General features: G+C 52.7%; 1 protein-coding gene across 1 annotated transcript; it reads left to right on the top strand.

Annotated features, from left to right (window-relative positions):
- The first annotated feature begins 666 nt into the window (after nt 1-666).
- On the top strand, nt 667-5,958 carry LOC139790175 (SUN domain-containing protein 3-like). Its single transcript, XM_071731669.1, has 11 exons — nt 667-983; nt 1,411-1,500; nt 1,643-1,707; nt 2,250-2,311; nt 2,517-2,557; nt 2,814-2,910; nt 3,465-3,537; nt 3,913-4,028; nt 4,455-4,622; nt 4,981-5,070; nt 5,708-5,958. Exons 1-11 carry the CDS (start codon nt 667-669, stop codon nt 5,837-5,839), a joined length of 1,251 nt encoding a protein of 416 aa, XP_071587770.1. The 3' UTR covers nt 5,840-5,958.
- The last annotated feature ends 3,658 nt before the right edge of the window (nt 5,959-9,616 follow it).

The raw sequence follows: 9,616 nt of genomic DNA, 5'->3' as shown, positions 1-9,616 counted from the left end.
CACTGTGCAAAGCCCCTGCTAGACAATCAGATGTTCCCTGTAGAATTAGACACCTGAGTCACTTCTCTGCAACACGAGACATGAAGGTCCTCAAGCAGACATGCATTTTTTCCAAGCAATTGCTCTTTAAAAAGAAAGCAATTAAAAGTGCCCTGTGTAAATTCCTGGATCTCTAAATGTACATGAGAATGGAGAAGAAGAAATCCTGCTGGCTAAATTCACGTACAAGGTGGCAGGAACACGTATTCAGACCTCACCAGTCAAGGTACAGTCCATGCAGGGAGCATGATGCCATGGAGCAAACCAGGTTTGCCTGCAAGTCCAGGGCGGAGGAGCACAAAAGCTTTTTCCCTGGGCAGTCGGACCAACGCTCTTGCTCCCTGGGACGTGGCATGGCTGTGCACCATGGGCCCTGCGGCCCTCACTGCCATGCTGGCAACCTGGTACGGGCTGCGCGGGTGAGGAGAAACGCTGCTGGAAGCAGCCGTCCCATGGGCTGAGAGCAAAGACCCTTTCCAGCTCCCTTTCTGGTTTCCCGGGAATGCCCAGGAGAGCTGAAACCCTGGCCAGCGGGCCACACGAGGCAGCCTCCTGGCAGAGAGGCATGGCAGGGTTGGGGTGCCCACAGGCTTGGGCTCCCACCGCCCAAAAAGAAGGGCGGCAGCCATGATGCTGCCCCAGGGGAGCAGCCCACAGAGTCTCCCCACCCTGCTGAGCCCCGTTGTGAGGTCACAGCTAGCCTCCCACACAGCCTTGTGGTGCGAGGGGAAGGAACCCTCAGTAGCCAGGGAGCTGCTGCTGGAGCTGGTTCTCCCTGGCCAGGTGAAGACAGCAGCTGTGTCTGACCCTTCTGTGACCAAGATGGCAAGGAGAAAGGGGCCTCGAGCGGAACAACAAAGGGCCTGCAGAGGCTCCTCGGGAGCCAAGACCAACCTCAGCCTCACAGAGGAGGCAGCAGGGCCAAGAAGCTGCCAAGCAGATAAGTATGTAGTGGTCTGCTCCTGCCCGGGACAGGTTGGGGTGGCAGCAGGGACACGGCCTAACACGGTCGGTGGGGTGTGGAGCAGCCTGGGGAATCCGACAGAGGATTTCTGAAGAGGAGCCGCGTGGCTGTGCAGCCCCCCTTCTGTGGGGATGGGGCTTGCCTCAAAGCTGGGCTCGCGCTGCCGGCCCAAAGCCAGTGTTCAGCAGGGCCACTGGGTCAGCAGTGGCCTCGTGCGGCAGGGGTAGGATCCCAGCCCTTCAGCCCTGGGGGAATTTTGCTTCCTGAGCTGGCCAAGCCCCTGGGACCTGAGACTGGCCCCCCTGAGACACAGAGGCACAGCCTGCCTGTGGGGCAGTGGTGGCACTGGTATCTGGAGGAGAATCCTCAACACACAGGTCCAAATTGTCTCTGGTTTCTTTGCCCAGGGACGGTCTTCAGCCTTCCTTGCCTTCTGGCAGGTGGCCTCGCCTCGCCTCCCTCTGGGGACATCTGCTGGGCACATGGACCTTCACTATGTATGTATTTCATGTTCCTGCTATGGAATGGGTGAGAAAGGGGCTCCCTGAGAGCCAGAGCAAGCATAGGGGAGAGCAGAGAGTGTTCGCCAGCCAGCAACCCAGGGACCTACTGACGGCCAAAGGACTCCCTCTTTTTCAGGCAAAGGGTGTCGCTAAAGAAGATATTACTGAGCATCATCATCTTGCACCTGAAAACGGCGATGGGTGAGTTTTCATAAGCAAATATCCCAGAGAGACAGCCTGGCTGTACTGGATGCCACCTTCCTTGACTGGCCTTTGGGGCAAGTGTGTGTGGCGACTCCTGTGTCCCAAGTGCTCCCCGAGTACAGCCTTGGTGGGGTGGGCAGTAAGACTGGCAGGCAGCCAACCACGCTGCTGCTCTGGCTACTGGACCAAGCCAACAGATGCATTGCTAAGTCCACAAGTCTGCGAGAGAAGGGCGTAGGTACTTCCAAGCCTGGCACAGGGACTCCCAGAGGCGACCCCGATGGAGAGCTACTTCTCCTGGCCCATGCAGCCTGGTCTCAGCACTCACTGAAGCAGCAAGAGGAAATGGGGACTAGCTGTGTGGCACCCAGCACACCCGTAGATCACAGCTGAGCAGTCTCCCCAACGCCCGGCCTGATGACCCCCAGTCAGACATTAATCCTCTCCCTGCTCCCTCCCCACACGGGGCTGACAACACGACCGCAGCCATCTCTGGCAACCCCAGCAACGTAACAGTCTCTTGGTGTTCTGAATTGCAGGTGGTGTTATCTTCAGGAGCCCAGTGGCAGTGTGGGCAATGTGGGCTGTGGGACTGAGAGAGGTCGGTGACTCTCTTGGGATGGGCACCTCCTCCCACAGGGCATTTCGGACAGTGGCTGGATAAATTACGGGCTCTTCTGCTTCTATGCAGGGAGATCCCAAACAGCAGCAGCAGCTTCTGCCCTGTCTTTCTCGGGAAGCCCCCTCCTGGGAACGCTCGGCAGCTCTGCTAGCAGATGCACTGATGAAGCGTTTTTCCTTTTCAGGGGCTGGCATATGCCTTGGGAGCAGCCCCGGAGCCCCTGTGGTAAGAGATGTGTCCTGAGCTGGACACCTGGTTCTGTGCAGAAGGGGCAGGTGGCCTCATGCTACCTGCTACCTCATTCCCTAGCAGCCAGGCCTCCCATACATCCCTCCTGCCTTTGCCTGTTGCTCAGCCTGGTGTGGAAGGGAATCATTTGCAAAGCAAGGAAAACACGTGTGGCTCTCCTCCTTGCTGAGCTCAGCTGCTCCCAGCTGGGGATAGGCTTCTCCCTGACAAGATCTGCTTTTGGTTCCTCCAGCAAGGCGTCTGCTTGGCATGAGGAAGAAATCCAAAAGGCAGAGCTTCTGGTGGCAGAGGTGGTTCAACTGAAGGCAGAGCTGAAGCATGTGAAGGAGGTGATGCTGCATTTTGGGGAAGGATGCTTGGCTGGGCAAAAGCCCTGAGAAAAGGACTCTGTACGATGGTTGTTGTTGCTGCTGGGTGTTGCACCCGGGTGCTTTCTGGGCAAACTCCTCCACTGTCCGGGCTCTTCTCTCGCCCAACTATAACTGGAATGCTTCAAGCACCCGAGGACACCTGACAACCTTCCCTTGGCACTCCAGTACCTCTGGCTGTTCGGGCCGAGCTCCTGAGGCACCAGTGTGACCCAGGCATGCTCACAGGGACAGCTATCGCTTGCAGGCTCTGAGCCCATCTCCTGGAGTGCCTGCTGGAGAGCGTGGAGGCTGGGGATGAGGGTGTGGAAACCCTTGTCAGTGCAGCCCAGGCTGTGGCCACTGATCCGCTTCCTGAGCCCTGGCAGCTCACACCACAGGCACAGTCAGGCATCTCTGTGGACAAGGCTGTGCCCTGTGTTTCTGCCGCTGACCCACTACATCTCAGGCCACCAGTAGCCATGCTGAACTGCCTGCTGATGTGCTCCTTTTCTGTCTGTTCATGCTGTTCCCAGGAAGTCGAGCAGGCAGTGTCCTGGATGCATTCAGAACTCTACAAGCCGTCTGACTGGGCCCTGCAGAGCTCTGGTATGGACACAAGCAGCCCAAGCCTCCTTGCCTTGCACTTGTCTGCAGCGCTCCCCAGAGGAGCCTGTGCTGCAGGCACTGCTCTCCAGAGTGGGGCAGCTTTAATGTCTCATGGGGCCCAAGAGCAAAGGCAGTGGCAGAGTGGCTCTCCCCAAACTGCCTACCAGTCCTGTCCTCTCCAAGACCCTTCAGACCTTCTCCTCGTGGTGCTCTGAGAGAAGCAGTCACTGGGCATGTGGCTGCTGGCATTGCCCTGCGCAGCTGGGGCAGGACTGACAGACGTGGAGCTGGCTGGAGGAGGCAGAAATAGTGTCTGAGCACCAAGTCCCTCTCGTCTGCGGCCTCTTGCAGCCTTCTGCTCTTCTTTCCCTGCAGGTGCCACCATTGACAGAAAGAGAACGTCCAAGACCTATGACTGCAGAGAAGGAAACTGGTTCTGGTGGGTTGTACCGTTCTGCCGCAGCCCCAATCCTCCGGATACTATTTTGCAGGTAACACAGCAGAAGTCATCAGTGCTGGCTTTGTTCCTTCCTGTGAAGATGGGGACTGATCTCCGGAGCTCTCATGTTTACTCCATGTACACTGCCCATGCCCACAGAGCTGATCACGTTACTGAAAGCAAGGCTGTAATGCCTGCCTGGGCTTGCTAGAAATCCGTGATTCCCCTCAGGAAGGGAATGGGTCAGAACTGAGATGAATGGCTGCTTCTTGCCTGCATTCTTCTGCCGCAGCTGGGTGAAAGTCTTTTCTCCCCGAGAGCTCCCTTGTCAGGCAGGGAAGGCCTCCTGCTTCTGTCCGTCTCCTCACAGCAGCCCAGTTTTGAGCTGAAATAGACCCCAGGGACACACCAGTGCCAGTACATCTAGCTACATGGGCAGTTGTGTTGATGCCAACACTGATGTTCTTTCTGGTTGCAGGAGGATGTTTCCATAGGAAAGTGCTGGCCTTTCCAAGGGCAGCAGGGCCAGGTTGTCATCAGGTTGCCAGCACGAGTCCACCTGACGTCCATCACGTTGCAGCGCAACGTGGATGAAGCCTCCCCTTCTGGGATGGTCATCAGTGCCCCCCGAGACGTCTTTGCCTATGTAAGTCTCTGCTGCGCATGTCTGGCAGGGATCAGGCCCTGGGGGAAAGTCTAGACAGGGTCTTGCTCACTTTTGTGCATTCTCTAAGATCCAAGTCCTGCTCTCTGCTGAGCAGTGCCATATCCCAGTGGGATACATCATGGGCTCTTGAGGGTTCATCCCTCTTAAGATTTGTTCTGGCCCTGCAGACCCTGTTCTGGCTTCTTCACCAAATCCCAAGGCAGAGACTGAGCTGAGTTGTAAAAAGCGCTAGACCTCTCCTGGAGCTCCGGAGTTCGGGGGGCTCTAGATGGTGATGTGTCCATTTCCCCTTTGTTGGGCCAAGCCTAAGCTGCTCTCTTTGTGCTTTGTCCTTCAGGGACTGGAGGAGAATGGAGGGGAAGAAATCCTGCTGGCTAAATTCACGTATGACTTGGCAGGAACCAGTATTCAGACCTTCCCTCTCAAGGTACAGTGCATGCAGGGGGCATGATGCCATGGAGGAAACCAGGTTTGCCTGCAAGTCCAGGGCAGGAGGAGCACAAAAGCTTTCTCCCTGGGCAGAGGGGAACAGAGCACTGACAGGGAAGGCCTGCCGGAGTTTGGAGGGCTGGGTAGCGTGTGGTGGTGGTGTTGGTAAAGGGACAACAGCAAGAGCCTGGTCAGGCCCATGGGAGCAGGAGTCCTGGGAGATGCCTGGCTGCACCCAGCAAAGAGCCAGCTGCACACATGGCTGCTCCACAAAAGCAACAGCATGTGCCGTGGAGGAGCAGCAACACCTGGAAGGGGAGAAAAGGCGTGGGGCAGTACTGCTGGTCCTTCTTGGGGTCTGCTGGAAGCCTGGAGAGTGCCCTGTCCTCCCAGCATAGTACGGCACTGCTCTGCTGGTTCTCTCACTCCTGCCAGGAGCAAAGCAGGCAGAGAAGGCAGCGGAAGTGTGGAGCTCAGCAGCCGTGGGACTAGCACTGGGCCTCCTGTTTCCAGAGCCACCCCTGCCCACTTTCAGAACCTTGCTCCTGGGCAGAAGAAGTCTTGGCAGGGGGAGACTGGCGGATGGCATTATTGCTCTTCACACCCCCACCTTCTCTTCTCTCTTTTCTTTACAGAAGGCGCCATTTCCCACAGCCTTCTCACTCATCAAACTTGCTGTGATGAGCAACTGGGGAAACCCAGCATATACCTGCATTTATCGAGTGCAGGTCCATGGGCAGATGGCAAAGCCAGAAGGCCACAGCTGAAAGCAGAGGAAGGAAAGGAAGGACGGAGATAGAGGGACTGAGATATTGGGACAAAGTAATTTTTTCTCGGCTAGAGGGGAGGGGTGGTGTAAAGGATGGGAGTTCTTGTTTGTGTTTTCTCTTTGTCTCGGCTAGAGGGGAGGGGTGGTGTGAAGTATTTGAGCTCTTGTTTGTGTTTTCCCTTTGCCCCGTTGTGCTTTCGTTATTGATAAATTAAAGTGATCTTTTCAAACAAATTGTGTTCGTTTTGCCTGTGACTGCCACCGGGAGTGCAAGCCTCACAAGAAGGAGCCTCGTGGTCCCTTGGGATCAGCTAGGCTCCAGCCATGACAATGACAAAGCCAGAAGACCACAGCTGAAACCAGAAAGAAAAGAAGGATCAAGAGAAAAAAGGAGAAGTGGGTGAGGAGAAATAAATGTAGCAATTCAGACTGGAGTAGGAGGTGTGCCTGCTAAGCAGGGTCTGCACAAGGTCCCTTGCAGGGAGGGTGGGAGGTCTCTCTTAGAGCCTTCTCCTCTCTGGGCTGAAGAACCCCAACTCCCCCAGCCTGTCTTCATCGGAGAGGTGCTTGAGCCCTCTTCTGATCATCTTCACGGCCCTCCTTTGGACTCGCTCCAGAAGGTAAATGCTCTTCTTGTGCTGGAGCCTCCAGAACTGAACGCAGTACTCCAGGTGGGGTCTCACAAGAGCAGTGTAGAGGAGGAGAACAACCTGCCTCGACTTGCTGGCCACCCTTCTTTTGATGCTGCCCAGGATCCAGTTGTGGCTTTGTGGGCTGCAAGCGTGCACTGTCAGCTCCTGTTGAGCTGCTCATCAACGAGAACCTAGAACTGGCTGGAAGCGTCAGAAATCGTTTCTGAGCACGAGGTCCTCTTCTGTGGTCTCTTCTTCTCTTCTTTCCTTACAAGTGCCCCCATTGCCAGCTCCTGTTGAGCTTCTCATCAACGAGAACAAAAGACACACCGTGAAGAGTCTTTTCCTAATGTCCAATCTAAAGCTACCCTCTTCTAGTTGACAGTCATTACCCCTCTCTCTGTCCCTACACGCCCTTATGAAAAGTCCCTCCCCAGCTTTCTTCCAGAGGCCCCCTGCAGGTACTGGAAGGCCACTACAAGGGTCCCTCTAGAACCTTCTCTGGGCTGAACAATCCCAACTCTCCCAGCCTGTCTTCATAGGAGAGGTGCTCGAGCCCTCTTCTGGTCATCTTCACAGCCCTCCTCCGGACTCACTCCAGAAGGTAGATGTTCTTCTTGTGCTGGAGCCTCCAGAACAGGACACAGAACTCCGGGTGGGGTCTCACAAGAGCAGCGTGGAGGAGGAGAATCACCTGCCTTGACTTGCTGGCCACCCTTCTTTTTATGCCACCCAGGATCCGGTTGGCTTTGTGGGCTGCAAGCGTGCACTGCCAGCTCCTGTTCAGCTTCTCATCAATCAGCAACCCCATGCCCTTCCCCTCAGAGTTGCTCCCTGTTCATTCACTCCCTGCCCAGCCTGTGATTGTTCTTCACATTGCCTCAACCTCATGCTTGGCCTTCTTGAGGTTCATGAGGTTGGCATGTGCTCACCTCTCAAGGACCCGACCTTGGGAGCTACAAAAGGGTAGGGCCTAACTGGAGACGTGTAACGTGAAAACCAGCAGAGCATTAGTTCAGAGACCACCCCCCAGGAACCTCCGGCCGGTGCAGAAATTTTCCTTCTTGCTGTTGCAATATATGTTTGTGTTTGTGAATTCCTGTTGAATAATTATAAAGTGTTTGCTAACCTTACTTTTACAAAGTATTTTGCTAACCCAACTTTGAGAGTACTAATAATATATCTGCCTTGAACATTGTGAAATATGCAAACATATGAATTCTTTAGATCATCTTCAGCAAACCACTTAAGCTGGTTATTCGTTAATTTTTCAGGCAAGAATTTTACCTTTTCACTAGAGCTTTCAAGCCACGGTCTAAGATATCCTAATAATCGTAGGACCTGTCAAATTTCCTTTTTTTGTTGTGTTTGGGGGCCACAGGGCCAGAATTCCGAATTCCGGATACCCAATCAGGGTCTAAGTTCTTCTGTCCCTGTCCTGGTTTGGGCCAGAATAAAGGTAATGTTCTGTCTTGTCCTCTTGCTTTCAGCTAAGTCTCTTGTAAGTAGTTGCACTTGGTAAAACTGACAGCAAGTTTCTCAGTCAGTGTCTGCTTCTAGGACTGGTGGCACAGCATGGTCCAACAGCTGTACCGTTGGAGTACAGCTCCCTAATGGGGATGGCCTCAACAATGCAAAGGGACCCCGTTGGAAGCAGAAATTAAAAGGGGAGTAGTTCTCCCCAGCTGTACCATAATAAAAGAAAAATCTAGGAAATCAATGCAACACAGATTATGGTTGCATTCATTTTATCATGAGTTGGACACTGGAGTGAAATATGAAATTCCCACAGTTGCTGAAAACCTTTTTGTAAATCTCGCTGAAAATATTGCTAAATCACTAAACGTTACTAATTGTTATGTATGTGGAGGTACCAGTCAGGGGAGAGATGGGCCTGGGAAGCTATGGAGAGTATCATAACTGACCCTGGAACCTGGAAACAACCTGGAAAGGGCAACAGGAAACAGCAATGGGTCTTACAAACCTCTATAATTGGAAGAAGTTGCTGGCAAAATTTGGGGGCCGGCATACCAGTAGGTAACCTCGAGTGTGAAGGAGGTTTCCTCTGGAATGAAACGACAAAAAGGTGGGATAAATGGGGAATGGCTCTTGAAATGGCACGGGCATTTACAAATTGGACTGATGGAACCAAAGGGGTGGCCTACTCCTCAGGGCCAGTATTGGATTTGTGGGCAATTTGCATATGCATTCTTACCAAAAAATTGGTCAGGGTCTTGTGGTTTAGGAACAATCAGACCCAGTTTTTTCCTGTTACCTATAAGTAAGGGAGAACGGCTTCGGGTACAAGTATATGCAGAGGCCGAAGAACTGGGGAAGCAACGAATCAAACGTGAACTACAAATAAGTAACTGGGACAATGACAAATGGCCTCCTGAAAGAATAATTGCATATCATGATCCGGCTACATGGGCTGAGAATGGTATGTATGGATATCGAACTCCAGTTTATATGCTCAATAGAATCATTAGGTTACAAGTTGTGGTAGAAATTGTTGTAAATAAAACAGGGGATGCTTTAGAGCTAATTGAGAAACGGAATACACAAATGAGAACCTTTTTATATCAGAATCGCTTGGCTTTACATTATTTGTTAGCACGAGAAGGAGGTGTGTGTGTGTGTGTGTGGAAGTTCAGTCTAACTAATTGCTGCTTGGAAATAGATGATGAAGGAAAAGCTGTACATGAGCCAGTACAGGAAATGGAGAAAATTGTACACGTTCCAGTCCAGACCTGGTGCGGAATCAATTTGGAAGGAATTTGGAACAATACACTGGGAGGTGATTGGCTGGTAAAAATTGGAATTGTGGTGTTGGGGTTTTTGGGGGGTTGTTAATTATACCATGTTTAATGCCTTGTATGATGCAATTTGCCCAATCAGCAGTCCAAAAAGTGCAAAATGAACCCCCTAAGTTGCTAGTGGAGAATACAGATGAGGAATATCAGGAAGAAGAAGAAGAAGAAGAAGAAGAAGAAGAAGAAGAAGAAGAAGAAGAAGAAGAAGAAGAAGAAGAAGAAGAAGAAGAAGAAGAAGAAGAAGAAGAAGAAGAAGAAGAAGAAGAAGAAGAAGAAGAACTAGTACTTTGAGAGTACTAATACTATATCTGCCTTCAACACTGTGAAATA

The sequence above is a fragment of the Heliangelus exortis genome, chromosome Z, assembly GCF_036169615.1.
Source record: "Heliangelus exortis chromosome Z, bHelExo1.hap1, whole genome shotgun sequence".
NCBI classification, from domain to species: Eukaryota; Metazoa; Chordata; class Aves; order Apodiformes; family Trochilidae; genus Heliangelus; species Heliangelus exortis.
Note: the sequence above shows the minus strand (reverse complement) of the source record. Positions and strands in the feature narration are given on the sequence as shown.